Source organism: Chenopodium quinoa, unplaced genomic scaffold (assembly GCF_001683475.1).
Source record: "Chenopodium quinoa cultivar QQ74 unplaced genomic scaffold, ASM168347v1, whole genome shotgun sequence".
In the NCBI taxonomy this organism is placed as follows: domain Eukaryota; kingdom Viridiplantae; phylum Streptophyta; class Magnoliopsida; order Caryophyllales; family Amaranthaceae; genus Chenopodium; species Chenopodium quinoa.
In genome coordinates this window covers 2,261,816-2,280,346 of record NW_018744167.1, presented here as the reverse complement: position 1 = coordinate 2,280,346, position 18,531 = coordinate 2,261,816, and the positions used below count along the sequence as shown (strand labels likewise).

Genomic DNA, 18,531 nt, shown 5'->3' with positions numbered 1-18,531 from the left:
ACTTAATTAGGTTATTATTGGGTTTAATCATCTACGTTGTATAACGGTTGTTGGGGGTATTGAGATGAGACGTTTGGAAGAGCGAGGCCATATATTCTTGTAAGAATCAAAGGCTTGGTTCTTAAATAATTAGTTGAAATAAAAGAGAAAATTAAATAGCTATTTTACACGTTTTTTTTATATTTACTTTATTTTACAAGTTTATGTGTCATAATCTAAATTTAGTACAAGTATTATTTTTTCTTAGCTTTGTTATTTTATTTATGGACAATAATATAATGAACAAACAAAATGGTGATGCATATAAAGTGTCACAAATGGAATGGTTATTCATTTATTCCATTAATTAAATCAATTAAGGAAAAAAGCATGTCAAAATAAATAAATAAAATTAAAAGTAAGTAAGCTTCTCCAAATTGACTAACGGTGTAACAAAACAATAAATTCTACTGTGTATACGTAGTATATAACTTACACACTAACAAGTTTTGGAGAAACGAATTTATTATCAACATTATATACATAACAATTAGCTGAGTTTACATCATTGGGGATGTAGCTCAAATGGTAGAGCGCTCGCTTTGCATGCGAGAGGCACGGGGTTCGATCCCCCGCATCTCCAATTGTTTTAGACTTTTTGTTAATTGTCTGAAATATGCGGTGCATATAGCACTGTCAAAAACCGACCCGAACCGCATTTTAGTAAACCCGAAACCGAACCGATCCGAGTAATGTTAAACCGTTTTAGAACCGAACCAAATCTAAACCGAACTGGAAAGGAAACCGAACCGAAAATAAACCGAACCGTTTCTAACCCGAAACCGTTTAAACTGGCATAAAAAACCGTTATAAACCGAACCGTTTACAAACCGAACCGTTTATAAACCGGACCGTTTATAAACCGAACCATTTATAAACCGAACTGTTTATGAACCGAATCCTTATAAATCGAACCGTTTACAAACTACTTACTACTAGGAGTGGTTATTGGGTGGGTCAGTGTGGGTCGATGCAGATCATTTACGAAGTGAGTCGGTTGCAGGTCAAGATGAATATTTAGCGGGACATAAATAATAACCAATAACTCGAGATAAAAAAAAGGAACAACATATCAATATGTAATGTGACTAAAACTATTAATACTTGTTCTATGAGATTAAAACATTTTAGCAATGAAGCAACACAATAAAATTAAAAAATCAGAAATTAAATGAACAACAAGAACAATAAAATTAAAAATTACATGAACAACATCAAAAAATCAGAAATTATATGAACAAATCAGAAATTATATGAAATTATATGAACAAATCAGAAGTAAAAATCAAAAAATAAAGACATGCAAATCCTGCAAACAACGAATCAGCAACATAAAACCGAAATGAAAACAAAAAAGTTAACATAAAATTACCTTTGAGCAGTGACGGCTTGAAGGAGAGGAAGATTTGAAGATGGAGAACTGGAGAATGAAAAAAAAAACGAGAATGGAGAGATCGAAAAAAAAATCGAAAAAAAACGAAACGAAAACAAAAACTATTAACTAAAATTTACCTTTGAGCTATTGAAGGCTAAGAGTTCAGAGCTTGAGAGTTGAGAACTTGAGAGTGAGTGAGGATTCAACGCTTCGATTTGAGGATGAAGAAGAAGAACGGTGAATGCTGTGGAATGAAGAGGATGAATGAAGAGGATGAATGAAGAACCTAATTGCCTTTCAGTCTTTCACAGTTTCACGTTTCACTTTTTTTTTTTTTTTTTTTCTCTTTTGCATAATATATGAACCACATGTTTATTTAATTATTAAAGAATCAAAATATCTAAATTCTAAATCTAAAATGTGTTTTTCCTTTTGGTTTTTGGAGGGAAATTTCCCACCATATTTTGTTGAAATTGTCAACCAAAAAAATGAAATTAATTTTCCACTTTGTAAAAATCAAAATTTTTAATTTTATTTTAATAACATTAAACAAACTTTTATACAATTAATTAATTACATGCCTTAAAAAAAAAACTAATTACATTTCTCGGATCCCGATAAAACGATATTCACCTTCATAATATCAGCTTTTATAAAATTTTTTTAACACACACATTAAAATATTAAGTTCTTTAAATTATAAAATGTGAATCGGTTAGCGTGTAATTTCTAGGCGTTGCGATTAATAAAAAATCGAAAATTGTTCAATAAATAATGATGTCATATCTTAGAGAGTTAGAAGTACTACGGATTTGTTATATGGTTATATTTATATCAGTTTAGCTGTACCTATAAGCAATACACTTGTAATCGTGTAAACTTATAAATGATATAGTTGACTAGTAGATTAGTACATAAATACAAATTACTTAATTAGATATGAGTTATGTCTACATGAGTGATTGACTAATATGACTATATGAGCAATTGTCAATTTAGCATAGCTGCATAACAGATTAGCAGCGTACTAGACTATCATACTCGGTAATATACTAATACCATTTCAGTATTTGATCTACTAGACTCAAGTTAAAAATTACTCTTTCTGATTAACTTGTTAGTCTAATTAAGTAATTACTAATTACTAATTAGTGACTTAAGCCTTAAGGGTAAACCAGTAAAGGATATACAAAAATATAATAATCTTATGTTTCTCATCCCTTTATACTAATAATATCTAACTATGAGAATATGAGATGGTTATATGTTATGTATCTGTATAATCGATTGAAGGAATCAACATTACCTTCTTCTTCATTAATGTTTTCTTTCATTATACAAATCAAACTACTCTGTAATATCTTCATGTATAACTTTATGCAAATATATAATGATAAACGAGTCTTAATTATCAGTCTTGTTGACTAATTAAGTATCGAATACCAAATTGCAAATTTCGATGTCACAACAACTCATCAAATCATGATTATGACACTATTAACTAAATGATCAAATCGGAAACAGATAATAATCTGATAGTAAAACAATAATACATTAATGCACTAAACTTTTATAATCTACTTCATAATAAACTAGTAAGATCAGTATAGCTAAACTTAAATCATAACATGATATGTATTTATAAAATTAATGAGAATTTGCATATAATATGATGCCTCAATATGAAGTGATGAAGTCTCGGCTTGATATAAAACTTGTTAACTAGCAAAAAGTTAGAAAGTAGTACAAAATTTTTTGAAATCAAAAACAGACTCGAACCGTAATTTAGTAAATCTGAAATAAAACCGATCTAAATAATGTTAAATCATAGAAGAACCAAACCCGTGAACGAACCGAACCAGTTATAACCGAACTAAAATAAAACTAAACCAAAAAACAACTGAACCGTTTCCAACCTGAAACCGTTTGAACCGGGATAATAACCATTTACACCGAACCGTTAACAAACCGCAACCCGTCTGCACCGAACCGTTTACTACCTGGAATTTTTACAACCCGCACCGTTTACAAACCGAACCGAATTTAAACCGGGTTAAAAACCATTTACACCGAACCGTTAACAAACCGCAACCCGTCTGCACCGAACCGTTTACAACCCGAACCGAATTTAAACCGGGTTAAAAACCGTTTACACCGAACCGTTAACAAACCGCAACCCGTTTGCACCGAATCGTTTACTAACCGAACCGTTTATAACCCGAACCGAATTTAAACCGTTCAAGAATAAACCGAAACCGAACCGAACCGATAATTATTTAAACCGAACCGAAACCGACCCGTAAGACATTTGAACCGATTTCAAACCGACCCGATTTCAAACCGAACCGATTTCAAACCGAACCGAAACCGAACTGTCAAACCGTTTTGACAGTGCTAGGTGCATAGGTTAGTGCAATTTTTGGCGAACTTGATTTTAATTTTTAATAATATCATTTTGATTACAATGAACTAATATCAATTACGCATATTATGTAATTTATGTATATGATTATCTAATTTTCTCAAAAAAAAAAATGATTATGATCTGATGATAAATCAGCATATTGCTCACTACTTACAAGAAATTTTATTTTAATATACTTTTGATGATGCTTCTCATTAATTTTTTCAGGCATTTAACATAAATTACATCATTTAGCAACAAACATTAGGAACAATAACAATATAGCACAAGAAACAACAGAAAGAAAAGCAATGGAAGATTGGATTGGATGCAACAATAAGCTGAGAGAAAGGAGAACCATATCAATACATCATAAAAAGGTTAATATATATGTAAAAGCAACATTAATGGTTATTGTTATCATGAAATGCGAAACAAGACTTTCAACATGGACCTAAAAAAGACCTAAAGGGTTGTCCACTTGAACACATTCATGCCCTTGATGATCACTCTTGACTCTTGAGGTACAAAAGCCATTATTTTGTGCTCAAACACATCAATATTTTCACAGCCATTGTGGACCAATATGAAGTAATAGTCACAAAACTTGTGTAGTCCATAAGAACCCTGTTGATATTGGGAGACATATCAATAACAAAACCAATGCTGCTACCACTGTAAAGTGCTGAGTTTTGACAAAAATTCTATTATAGTGGTAATTGGTTATTGATTTTTTAACATTTACATTGATGAATTAACTAATTAAGTGCTTGAAATTATGAATAGTCGTGGTTTACCAACTGTTATGAATCTCCTAAGTAATTAGGTTAGGGTTTACCCTCTAGGGGTAATAATTGTTTCGATGTGGATTTAGATTTATACACGCTTGGACAGATATAAATGTTAAATATGTACTCGCCATCCACGATAAGTATACATATAGCCATATAGGTATATAATTATAAATTTTGTCGGGTACGGGTGTGGGTGTGTGGACACCGCACCCACTCCCCTATTGCCATTCATAAATTGCTGCTTCATTTTATGAAGCTTTGTATAAAGTGGACCATTGCGAGAGGCCAACCGGCCCAACTTTATGTCCCTATCTCGCTTTAGCAATGTTGCTAACAGCTATATTCTATACGTATAGTACTAATATTTAAAATCAATTAAAGGAGCCAAACGGGGGATGTAGCTCAAATGGTAGAGCGCTCGCTTTGCATGCGAGAGGCACGGGGTTCGATCCCCCGCATCTCCAAATGTTTTTTTTTCCTTGGAGTATGGCATTTGAGAATTGACGTTGCATCGGTTGAATTTGTTTTAAAAAAGTTTTTTCCCATCAGATTTGATACTGTTAATATAACTATCTGAGCATCAATATATAAATTTTCAACTATGAGCTAATTAAAGATTTGGGGATGTCGTAGTGAGTCTTGTAACCTCCATTTATAAATATTATAGGTATGAATAACATGCTATTTAATGAATTCTCACAGTATAACAAGGCAAAGTAGGCAAGTTTTAGAAGTAATAAGTATAGTTGTTAGATGACTTAGATCTTAAATGTCATTAAGAGGGAAAAATAATAAGAGTAACTCCAATGATTGGGAAAAGGGACTAGCTTGCAAATATTAAAAATCTTAAGCTAATAGCTTTACCACTGTTGCACATCTTGTTGATTAGCTTTGGCAAGCAAATAAGCTTTGTGGAGCTAATTAGCTTGGTAAATAATTATTAGATAAAAGCTATTATTAATTTAAAAACAAACTAATTTACAACTAGCTAACCATTAAAGCGACAAATAGCTAGAATTGTTGTAGCTTAAGGAGATGATGTGGCATGACAAACTATTAAATAAATTAGACACCATTATAGTTGCTCTAAGCACTTTCATCACAACTGATTTCTACACCATAAATGTATAAAGCATGTCACACCGGTCAACACAAAATCTCAAATGGTTCGAAAATATGAAAACATTATTATTTAACCAACACCACGATAATTAGCTAGATAGCTTGAAATGTTGCACAAAGAAAAGGAACACTCATCAAGACCCTTAACAACTGCTAATAAAACAAAACAAATGGTTTGATCACGTTAAGATCACACGCAAGTTCAACAAAGCCTAAGCATGACAAATAGAACGTAGATTACAGTTTATCAAGCTCCGTTGTGCAATGTTATCATACATCACACATTACTGGAACATTGACCTTTCTTCATCGTTTCCATGATTCCATTAATGTAGTCAGTGCTACATTAGAGGATCCTCCTTTGAGTACATCCCTAGCCTTGTCTTTTAAATCCAACACTCGTTTTTTTATAACATCCCTTTCTTCAGAGTTCACAATTTGCTTGACTCGCTTCTCAATCTCACTCGAGCTTACAAACAGGTCTTTAGACTCGTTCATTGGTAACGCAATCCCTATTTCATCCACGAGAACTATCCTATTAAACCTTTGCTCAGCATAGAGTGGCCACGCCACTATAGGAACTCCAGCATCAATAGCCTCTAAAGTCGAGTTCCATCCACAATGACTCACAAACCCGGCTATTGATTCATGACCCAACACGTCAATTTGTGGTGCCCATGACTTGACCACATAACCCTTTTCCTTAGTCCTCTCCATAAACCCTTCTGGTAGGAACGAGTCCAAATCCGGCTCGGGTGGCTTAAAGAATGCATCACCTTTTTCCTCGCGACGTGGGGCCCGAACAACCCACAAAAACCTAACTCCACTCCTCTCCAATCCAAAAGCCATCTCCCACAATTGCTCCTTAGAAAATACACCCCTACTTCCAAAACTCAAGTAAACCACACTTTGACTAGGTTGTGAGTCCAGCCATTTTAGACACTCATGCCTTGGTTCACCATTATTTTTCGCACCGTCGCCACGGTTAGCGATCAAAGGCCCAATACAATAAACAGGTGGAACTGAGGTACCAAGAAGACAAGTCCCCTGTTTTAAGGCCTTAACAGCATTAACCTCCAATGACTCAAAAGTATTGATGATAATTCCATCAGCTTTAGGCAATGTTTCAGCTAATTTAACAAATTCACGATAACTTCCGCCACGATCAAGCATTGGCTGAATCATACAGTTAGCTGGAACAGAGTACAAACCTGGAATCTCAAGAGTAATGTCAAGATCCTTGAAAGAAGCAGAGGTAATTTTGTCGAATACCGGGAAGTTAAGAAAGAAAGTAAGAGAAGAAGCGCTAGAAGTGAAGAAAAAGTAAGTGAGTATTTTCAGAGATTGAGAAACTTCAACAGCAGGGTAACAAAAGAAGTCAAGAATGAAAGCTGAAACAGGGGAAAGTGAATTGAGAGATTCTAACACATTAGGATTATTACTACGAAAGATTTCGAATTTCAAATGCTCTAAATTCTGGTACTTTAAAGGGTCACCAAGAGCAAGAGGAACAGAAGGAAGAGAAAGAAATTTAATTGAAGGAAAAGAGGAAGAAACAGAGGACATGTAAGAGGAATATGAACCAGTTATAAAGGGGAAATCTAAGATGAGAATAGTAATGGAGGAGATAGATGATGAATGAGATAAGAGAAGCTTTCCAAGCTCAACCATGGAGATTAAGTGGCCAATGCCAGGTGATGGGTAGAGTACAATGTTCTCCATTGTTGTAAAAAAAAACAAACAAAGGTGTTTTGACGGAAGAAGAGATTAATTAGGAAATGCCTTAGCTTTTGTAGTGTACCTATTTAAAGGAAGAAGTGTGTGGGTTTGTGTTTGTGGTGTGTGGTAGTAGTAGCAGATCAACGGACTTTATCTTAAAAGCTGAACGAGTAGTTGATATTTTTCTTTTGAAAGGCGATATTTATGAAGGTGCTCCCTCTTTTGGGGTTTTTTTAAGTGCTAACTATTAAATGACCAACTCAGTCAAAAGTTTAAGCTGATAATTAAAGCTCAAGATCGGGTTATATACTCTTATCACGCTCCTCACATTAAAGCCCATTAAGTAAAAAGGGAGGTTGGGAGTTTTTTTTTTTTTTTTTTTTTTTGAAGAGAAGATAGAGCATTAATATTAATCAACCAAATAAATGGATAACCTCTGAGTTCCCCTCTGTATCTCCCCTCGCCACTAGATGAGCCAAAGTGTTACAACACCTCTTTGCATGGGAAAAAATACAATAATTAAACTAAGCTCTATCTAACACAATATCATTATAAACTCTAAACATAGGAGCCAAACCGGCAACACCATGAGTCGATAATACCTTGACAACATTCAAGGCATCGATTTCGACCCACAGCTTTGAGAAACCAAATCTTCTAGCCAAATTCAATGCAAAACGAACCGCTTGCGCCTCAGGTTGGGAGTTAGATTATAAACATCTCTATAATCATTACTAAAGCAAAAACCTATACTATTGTTTTTCCCTCCTAAATTCCTTTAATTTTCCTCCTCTTTTTTCTTTTATCTTTTTTAATTTTTATTTTTTCAACTCCCTACATTTTAGAATGGCTTTTAGTTGGTTCTCCTTGATTATTTCTTTAAGTTGTTACTTTTTTCTTTATTTTTAAAAAACACTTTTACCTCATCTGTTTTACACTTATTTGTAAGAAATTGTAAAGTTGTTGACATATTTTTTTTCAAGACATTCTTAACAAACTTTGAAAATAATTGTGAACATATACATGGATGAGTTAATTAAATTGATAGATAAGTAAAATAAGGTTATTTTGATCTCTTAAAAAGCTTTAAAATTGATTATTATTAAGTGTATTACGGAGTATATTCTACAAGGTTTTTTTTTTCTTCTAATAAACGACAATTTTTTCTTAAAAAAAATAGTTAAATAATTATAATTAGTCTATCATTTTTCTTTTTGTTCATGTCAAATTTAATTAAAATTTGTGATTTTTTTTTTATCAAAAATTTGTACTTTCATTAATGCTAAATTTTAATAATTATATTTAAAAAATTTCATTATTTACAAATAACTTAAAAATCTGATTATCTAGTTGATTGCTAGAGTAAGCTCCTTCCGTTCAATTACTTGGTAGAGCAAGGCACAAACACCACATCTTTGACATAATGATTGACCAAAACCCCAAAACAATTCACAAGTCACTTTTGGCAGTACTTTAATTATTGCCTTATTGGAGAAACCGTTACCCCACTACCATGTGATAATCGTGGAAGGAAAAAAAAAAAAAAAAAAAAAAAAAAAAAAACTTAAATATTGCCATAACATGCCATAATATGCATCCCAATATGGCATAAGTAATAAAAGGCTCAAAATAAAGTAAAGACAAGAAATTTTAAGGTTGGCACACCATCATACGTAACATTGTATTATCTTCATTGATGGAATCACACTATCTTATCGGATCCGACCCATTGACAGGTCTACTTCCATGATTCCATCAATGCAGATAATGCAATCTCAGACGATTCACCATTATTTAGTGCAATCTTAGCCATATTTCCCAATTCAAGCATACGTTTCTTTACTACATCTCCTTCTTCTGATCCCAAAATCTGCTTGGCTCGCTTCTCAATATCACTCGAACTAACAAACCAATCTTCATTTGCATTCATTGGCACCCTTCTCTTGACTAGGAGGGGCCCGAACAGTCCACAAAAATCTCACCCCACTCCTTTCTAACCCAAAAGCTATCTCCCATATTTGCTCCTTAGAAAACACACCTCTACTCCCAAACCCCAAGTACACCACACTCCGACTAGGTTGCGAGTCGAGCCATTTCAAACACTCATGCCTCTCTTCAACATTGTTCTCCGCACGGCCGCCACGGTTAGCAAACAAAGGCCCAATACAATAAACAGGAGGAATTTGAGTACCAGGAAGACAAGTCCCTTGTTTCAAACCCTTAACAGCTTTAACCTCTGACGACTCGAAAGTATTAATAATAATCCCATCAGACTTAGGCATAGTTTCAGCCATTTTAACAAACTCATAATAACTCACACCTCAATCAAGCATAGGCTCGAGCATATGATCAGCAGGAACAGAAAACAACCCTGAAATCTCAAAAGAAGTCTTAAGATTCCTGTAAGAATCAGTGGCGATTTTGTCGAAAACCGGGAAGTTAAAACATAATGCTAAACCAGAAGCACTTGAAGTAAAGAAAAAGTAAGTGGGTATTTAAAGTGATTGAGAAACTTCAACAGCAGGGTAACAAAAGATGTCAAGAATGAAGAAACAGGGGAAGAGATAGAAATCGATTCAAGTGATTGCTTGACATTGTTGCTATTACTACGAAGAAATTCGTAGAGTATTTGTTCAAAATCTTTGTAATTTGATGGATCAACAAGTATTAGAGGAACTGAAGGCAGAGGAAGTAAGGTGATTGAAGGGAACAAAGCCGAAACGGAGGAAATGTAAGAGGAATATGAGCCAGTTAATATGGAAAAGTTTGTGATTAGAATCGTAATGGAGGAGATAGAAGATGAGTGAGATAATAGAAGTTTTCCGAGCTCAACCATGGAGATTAAATGGCCGATTCCTGGTGATGGGTACATCACTATTTTCTCCATTGTTAGAAAAACAGAGGAGTTTGAGCTTTTTTTTTTTTAGGAAGATGAAATGTGGGAATTGAAACAAGAAAATTAATTGATTGTTATTTAACCCTATTATTATCTGAGTTGTAAAGCAAATGTGTTATTGTCTGAGGTTCGTGGACTCGTGGTGCACGTTTTCTTTTTTGTAAATTGAACTTAATTAATGGATAAGGTGTTTAAGAGAAAATGTAAGTGATAATCTTAGAAATTTCAGCAGTCAAGACGTGATAATTCATGACACTTACAATGAAATTGTGGCCATCATACAATTGCTTTGATATTTTTAGATTCACAAATCAAATTCTTATAGAATTACTCTCTTTGTCCCGCAATCATTCATTGCTTGTCAAATTTAGTGCACATTGCTAATATACTCTCTTCGTTTCTAAATAATTGACCATTTAAACTTAGCACACATGCCAATGTACATGGTTGATCTTAATTGTTATTATAGGTTTTAGATAGGTAACAAATAGTGGAAAGCATTAAACTTTCTAACCAAACTCTTGGTAACGATAATGGTTTAATTAAAACTGCTTCCAACCCATAACACATTCTTACTAAGCATGCTCTTAAATTATTTTTCAAAAAAAACTACCCTCTCTCACACTCTCACAAATTATCTCTTTTATGGTTCTCTATTTTAATTTTATTAAAATAAATTAATCATCCAATACCAAAATACAATACTTTCTTCGTTTTACAAATATTGCAACAATTATCATTTTACGAAATTTTACAAATATTGTAACATTTTTCCACTGATTTCCGCGCACCCCAAATTGATAACCACACACCCTCTTTTGGCCCACTACAATTTACTTTCATAATTTCCTTCTAAGTGCATTAAGTCTCACGTGCCAATGTTTTACCTTTTTTTTTTTTTTAATTTTGACTTTTGCGGGTAAATTACCCAACTCCCAAATCGTAAACATTGATTTTGCTTTTTACTCCAACTCCCTAGTACACACCCCACCATCAATCTTTTAACTCCAAAAGCTTCTATTTTGTATAACAATTTGATGATCATCAACCTCCTCAGTACCCACTGATATGTATCAACTTTCATCACAAAATTTTCCGAATAAAGAAACATTGTTGGAGGTTGTTTGGGGAATGACCTACTCACAAGGCTTTGTTACGGTGATTCAAAAATCCAAAAAAACAAATGGGTTATTATTGGTTGTGATCGGGGTGGATCATATCGAACTAAATCGTAGCCATATCCCTAATAGTGGAAAGAAAAAGTCAGGAACTCGATTAATGAATTATCCATTTCAAATTTGTGGAAGAATGAACCAAGACACTAGTTGGAGAGTCGAAATTAAATATCTCTCTCATAACCATGATTTATCAAGTGATATTTCGGGACATCCTTATGCCTGGCGTTTCTCAAGGGAGGAAGTTAATGAGATTAAAGAGATGATTGCTGCTGGCATTGCTCCACGGCAGATACTTACAAAAATTCGAAAAAGGTAACTCTAATCTAAAAGCAATATCTAGAACTCTTTATAATGTGAAGGCTAAAATTATTAAAGATGAGCTAAGAGGTCGTTCAATGATCCAAGCTTTGATGGATGAACTTGGTAAAGGTGGTTTTATTTATAGATGTTGAGTGTGATAATGAAGGACATGTGACATATTTGTTGTTTTCTCATCCAAGTTCGATTGAATTAGCAAGAATTTACTCATATACTTTTGTGATAGACTGCACTTATAAGACTAACAAGTATAAAATGCCTTTACTTGATATTGTTGGAGTTACTAGTTTTAATACATCATTCTTTTGCGGATTTGCCTTCTTATCTAAAGAGGAGGAAAGTGATTATGTGTGGGCACTACAAAAATTTGGTAAGATTTTGGGTTATGATAAGCAACCATCGGTGATTGTGACTGATCAAGAATTGGCTTTGATGAATGCAATTAAAGTTGTTTTCCCTAATACTTGTAATTTGTTGTGTGTAGGGCACATTGAAAAATATATTTTAGCAAAGTGCAAGCCTTTTTTTGATGATGGTGATGAATGGGATGTGTTTATGTCTGATTGGACAAATTTGATTGAATCTTCAACTGAAAATCAATTTAATGAAGCTTGGTCTGAATTTGAAGTGAAGTATGGGAAGTACTGAGAGATTCTTATTTACATTCAGAATACTTGGTTTCCATGGAAAAAATATTTTAGAGCATGGTCAAGTGAATATATGCATTTTGGGCATGTTGTTAGTTTTAGAGCCGAAGGTTCACATGCTACTTTGAAGAAATACCTTGAAGTTTCGAGTGGTGACCTTCGCACAATGAAGGTAAAAATTTGTCATGATGTTGATCATCAGTATAATGAGATTAAAACACAATTGTCAAGTGAGAAGATACGCATTCCTCATGACTTGCGTATCCCCTTCTTAAGTAAGCTCATAGGTCACGTTTCTCATTTTGTATTAAGAAAACTCCTTAACCAATTTGAGCTAGCTTATTCCGATTCTTTGTCTCCTACTTGTACTGGTCAGTTTTCAAAAACTATGGGTCTCCCTTGTGCTCACGTGATGAGAAGGATGGCAAATGAGGATTTAAAGCTTGACAACATTCATTACCAGTGGAGAATTGACAACATATCACTTTCAAAGAATGGAGAGAATAAAAAAGTTCATGGAGATCGGATTGATGTGCTTGCACAAGAGTTGCCACTCAAATATCAGCAACTACCTCTTACTCAAAAAGAAGGTATTCGAAAACAAATTTCCCAATTTGTTAGTTGTTCAAGTCCTTTGGTTCTTGAACCCATGATTCGTCAATCTAAAACTCTTATAACTGATTCAAAAATAAAGAAAAAACAAAGTACTTCTACAAAGAGGGATCCTTCAGTTTTTTAGATGGTCGTAAAGGTCAGAAGGTGCAGCATGTGTGGCAACACGAGTCATGATCGTAGAAGATGTCCTAAAAATACTACTCAAAATTCTTCAATATCCTTCATGCCTCCAATTTTGAATGACTTGGCTAGTCCATCCACCTCTTTTGTTGTTGATTTGAACCTTTTGCCTCCAAACTCGAATTACAATAAATCATCGTAAGGTAAATTTTTTTTTGGTAAGTTGTTTTTATATTGTCATGCTATTGTACTATTATATAAAAGATATTATATTAACATGTTTAATTAATATTGTGAAGGTCGAGAATATTTGATTTTATGTGATGTCCACGATACAAAGTGCAAAGACACTAATTAAGGTAATGCATTTTTTTTTCGTAGTTTGGTTTTATGTTTAGTTGTCTAAACTAACTATTATATGCTATTGTAGTTTTGTCGTAATGGATGCAGGTTTAGTCATTGGAATAGTTAGTTTGAAGTTACTGGCACAAGATCTTTGGAGTAGCTTTGGTTGATGAATCGTATTCATGTATCATTTGAGACAATATTTGTTTTTTTTTTTGCCCAACATTTGTATTTTGTTAAAAACTTAATTGAGATAATCATAGTTATTAATTGAAGATGTTTAATATTTTATAATATCAGTTGATTATAAAATGTCATTTTTTTAAGAAAAAAAAAATGTCATTTCCATTTTTATATTTATGTAAAAAAAAAAAAAAATCAAACTTGACTCACGGTAGAAAACTACTGCTATTGTGCTAAAAATACTTAACACTTGTTTCAGAATTAGAACAAACAAAAACTACTACAAAAAAAAATAATAACAAAATAAAATAGATTAACAACTAAAACAAAATACATAAAGCAAAGAAAAGTCAAATATCAATTTGCTTTCTCACGTGCAAAGTTGTGAGATTTGATTATGGGATGTGCGGAAATCAGTAGCCATTTTTCATGTATGCACATGTTTTTTTTTTTCTTTTTTTTCTCTCTCCTTATCACATGATCCCTACTTTAATCCTCTTTATTTCTTTATTTCTTAAAATTCGTGTCCATCCCCATGTTGCAATATTTGAAGAGCGAATGAAGTATAAGAAATTTCATCAAGAAAATAACTTTCCATGTAACTTCATATTGGAAATAAATTCCCATGTAAAACAAATGAGGCCAAAGATATAACAGATGAGTAAATAAGTTTTGGAAGTGAACAAATTTACGAGCAAATTCAAGTTTATCATTATGATAAACTTGATTTGTTTATCAAAGGGTATATCGGACTATTTAAACATGAATAGTAGGGACAATTTTGTCAATTTATATTTTTGTTAGGGAAAGTTATTAGCCTTGCTGTTAGTCAAAGTAAACAGTTGGTGAACAATACTTTATCTTCTTCCCTCTACATCTTCATCTCTTTCCCCAAAAATAAAAACTTCAAACCCTCAAGAGCAGCTTCAATGGAAGATGAAAGAGGACAAAAAATTTACCCTTAAGGGTTAACCATTCCTGTTATTTCTCCCATTTATTTTAGGGTTTTCTTTTAATTTGCGGCGAAGCCGCTCGAAATGTGGTTGCGGCGAAGCCGCCAGAAATGTGGTTGTAGAAATGGTGGCTGTCAGGTAATTGTAATGGAGGAGATGGATATATGAAAGAAAACATGGTGATGAAATGGCTTACTAATTTTTGTGGGCAACTGATTTCGTTTCTTATTGATTTTTGCGGGCAATTGGCTTCGTTTCTTACTGATTTTTGTGGGCAACGACCTTCCTCCATTTTTGTAGAAGGGAGAAGCTGGGTAAAAGTTATTCAATGACAAAAGAAATAATATAAAAACCCATTGCGCGAAAACCAAGGCGACTTAATTACTACTATGCCATTTGATAAACAGCTAAGGTTTATCAAAATATAAACCTGGCTTCCTCCAAATTTACAAGGCCACCCCAATTGTGTCTCCATTGGATCTTATACTCCCGTGAGTCTGACTAGCTCATGGTCCATGAAAAGTACTTGAATGACTTATGCGGTAAACAAGTCCATTATACAGAAATATACTTTTGTTTTTAAAATTTCCAAACCATTCTTTACACTCTTGTTTTTAGGATAAGTATATACAATGCATTAAAAATAAAAGATAAAAACTCAAAAATAGCTTCCAATATAGGCAACATCCAAAGATCACTTCATTATTTCTAACAAATTGAGAATTCCAGAACAATTGCACAAGTAATTAAGCTTATTAAGGATTTAACAGAAGTAGAGACTAGAAAGCTTTAAAAAAAAAGTAAAACCCAGAAATTGTAATGTCAGCATAGCAACTTATATAACATTGTACAATCTTCAATGTATCCATGATTCCATTAGCGCAGTTAATGCAACATTAGATGATTGTCCTTCATTGAGAGCAATTTTACCCTTCTCACTCATTTTGAGCATTTGTTTTCTTACAATATCTCCTTCCGAGCCCAAAATTTGCTTAACTCGCTTCTCAATCTCACTTGAACTCACAAACCAATCTTCATTTTCATCCATTGGTAATGCTATCCCGATCTCCTCCACAATCAGAATCTTATTAAACCTTTGCTCAGCGTAAAGAGGCCACGCCACCATAGGCACCCCAGCATCCACAGCCTCTAAAGTTGAGTTCCACCCACAATGACTCACAAACCCACCCACCGATTCATGACCCAACACCGCAATCTGTGGGACCCATGACTTAGCCACATGGCCCCTATCTTTAGTCCGATCCAAAAACCCTTCTGGAAGGATCGAGTCCAGATCCGGATCCGGTGGCTGGGACAAATTGGCACCCTTTTCTTGACTAGGAGGGGCCCGAACAGTCCACAGAAATCTCACCCCACTCCTTTCTAACCCAAAAGCTATCTCCCATATTTGCTCCTTAGAAAACATACCTCTACTCCCGAACCCCAGGTACACAACACTTTTACTTGGTTGCGAATCAAGCCACTTCAGACATTCATGCCTCTCTTCACCATTATTCTCCGCACCGGCGCCACGGTTAGCAAACAAAGGCCCAATACAATAAACAGGAGGGATTTGAGTACCAGGAAGACAAGTCCCCTGCTTCAAACCCTTAACAGCTTTAACCTCTAACGACTCGAAAGTATTAACGATGATCCCATCGGACTTGGGCATAGTTTCAGCCATTTTAACAAACTCATGATAACTCACACCTCGATCAAGCATAGGCTCGAGCATATGACTAGCAGGAACAGAGAACAATCCCGGAATCTCAAAAGAAGCCGAATCCTTAAGGTTCCTGTAAGAATCAGTGGCAATTTTGTCGAACACCGGGAAATTAAGAAAGAATGCTAGAGCAGAAGCGCCAGAAGTGAAGAAAAAGTAAGTGGGTAATTTAAGTGTCTGAGAAACTTCAACAGCAGAGTAACAAAAGAAGTCAATAATGAAGGCTGAAACAGGAGAAGAGATAGAAATCGATTCGAGGGATTGTTTGACATTTTGGCTATTACTTCGAAGAATTTCATAAAGCATATGTTCAACATCTTCGTAATTTGATGGATCACCAAGTAGTAGAGGAATTGAAGGAAGAGAAAGGAAGGTGATCGAAGGGAACGAAGCCGAAACAGAAGAGATATAGGATGAATATGAACTACTCAGTGATGGGAAGTTTGCGATTAGAATGGTAATGGAAGAGATAGAAGATGAATGAGATAAGAGAAGTTTTCCGAGCTCAACCATGGAGATTAAATGGCCGATTCCTGGTGAAGGGTAAAGTACTATTTTCTCCATTGTTGGAAAAGCAGAGGAGTTTGAGCTTTTGTTTTTTGAGAAGATTGAATAAAATGTGGGAATAGAAACAAGAAAACTACACTATTGACTGTAATTTAAGCATGTTATTATCTGAACCAACTGTGTGATTGTCCGAGTATCGTGGACTCGTGGCTCACGTTTTTTTTGAATTGAACTTAGATAAATGGAGAAGGTGTACAAGAAATTCTTAGTGGAAATCTTTGAGATTTCAGTAGTTAAGATGGTGATGTAATCCATGACCATTACAATGAAATCGTGGCCAACTTACAACTACTTTCTCAGTTTTAAATTCACGAATCACTATCAAACATAAATGCTACGGAGTAGTTAAAATTTAAAACACATTTTAATTCACTAGTTTGACAATCAATATAAGTTACTATCTCATTACAAGGTGTGTTCCTTGTTTTCAAAATAATGTGAAACTTTGATATAAAGATTAATACTAATAGGGAGTGATAGCTCTAATAATAATTAACAAAAACATCAAGACTACATCCTCATTTTTTAAATTGTTTAACTTCATTCACCCACTTCGCTTTGGCCATCATTTACTAATAATGAAAAACATAGCTACGTTAGATCTCGTTAAATTCGTCTCGATATAGATTTTTCAAATATATAATTTTTACAATCATACAATTATAGATATAAAAGGTCAAAGTTGTGTATTGAAATATGTCTTAAGTTAGAGTGGAATAACTAATAATAAACCAAGTACAGTAGTAATTTAAAATTTTAAGTACCTCGCTTGTCCAGCATCTAGAGTTTTCTTAAGTACTTGCAATACAGTAAGGATTATGCTAGAATTAAACTAGACACTTTGCAATATTAGTGAGATACAGGTTTTTGATTTTTTTTTAAAAAGAGTGTGTAAACTTCAAAAATCAAAGTTCATAAGATAACTTCCTATGCACAAATGGTAGTCTAAACAAAGACTAAAGACTATAAATTTTAATGCTGGCACAACTTCTTACATAACTAGAGGTGGCCAGTGGGCCGGGTTGGACCCAGCCCACCCTAACTCGCACGGCTGGTGGGTCACGTGGGTCCGACCCGGTTTCAATCCGGCACAGCCCGGCACAGCTCGGATTTAATCCGGGTTGTGTCGTGGGTCCAAAATTTTCGACACAACCCATTTCAACCCAGCTCAGTTTAACCCGTTTGATTCGACCCAAATCGCACAACCCGTTTTGACTCATTTAATTCGACACACCTAGCCCGTGAACCCACCTAACCCGACCCACCTGGCACAACCCAGCCCGCACGGCCCACCCGCACGAATGACCCACCCAACCCGCACGAGCCAACCCACCTAACCCGCACGCATGACCCACCCAACCCGCACGCATGACCCACCCAACCCGCACGGCCGGCACAACCCGCACGGCCCGCACAACCCGCACGGCCCGCACAGCCCGCACAATTCGCACGACCCGCACGGCCTAACATCCATTTAAAAAAAAAACGGCTAGTTTTTTGTATCTAACGGCTAGTTTTTTGTATCTAACGGCT

The 18,531-nt window shown here is 34.6% G+C and overlaps 2 protein-coding genes, 2 non-coding genes and 1 pseudogene across 4 annotated transcripts; 2 read left to right on the top strand and 3 right to left on the bottom strand.

Moving 5' to 3' along the window:
* Window positions 1-549: 549 nt before the first annotated feature.
* TRNAA-UGC lies at window positions 550-622 on the top strand. The gene has a single exon. It is a non-coding gene; the product is annotated as a tRNA-Ala (tRNA).
* A 4,381-nt stretch (window positions 623-5,003) lies between these two features.
* On the top strand, window positions 5,004-5,076 carry TRNAA-UGC. The gene has a single exon. It is a non-coding gene; the product is annotated as a tRNA-Ala (tRNA).
* Window positions 5,077-5,782: 706 nt separating this feature from the next.
* LOC110693896 (UDP-glycosyltransferase 88B1-like) lies at window positions 5,783-8,101 on the bottom strand. Its single transcript, XM_021871069.1, has one exon. The coding sequence runs from the start codon at window positions 7,454-7,456 to the stop codon at window positions 6,041-6,043; it is 1,416 nt and encodes a 471-aa protein (XP_021726761.1). The 5' UTR covers window positions 7,457-8,101; the 3' UTR covers window positions 5,783-6,040.
* Window positions 8,102-9,057: 956 nt separating this feature from the next.
* Window positions 9,058-10,449, bottom strand: LOC110693895 (annotated as a pseudogene).
* Window positions 10,450-15,383: 4,934 nt separating this feature from the next.
* On the bottom strand, window positions 15,384-17,347 carry LOC110693894 (UDP-glycosyltransferase 88A1-like). Its single transcript, XM_021871068.1, has one exon. It carries the CDS (start codon window positions 16,993-16,995, stop codon window positions 15,565-15,567), a length of 1,431 nt encoding a protein of 476 aa, XP_021726760.1. The 5' UTR covers window positions 16,996-17,347; the 3' UTR covers window positions 15,384-15,564.
* Between the last annotated feature and the right edge of the window lie 1,184 nt (window positions 17,348-18,531).

Bases quoted from the DNA above. Each gene is read 5' to 3' on its own strand.
- LOC110693896 (XM_021871069.1), bottom strand. From the start codon at position 7,456: ATGGAGAACATTGTACTCTACCCATCACCTGGCATTGGCCACTTAATC.
- LOC110693894 (XM_021871068.1), bottom strand. From the start codon at position 16,995: ATGGAGAAAATAGTACTTTACCCTTCACCAGGAATCGGCCATTTAATC.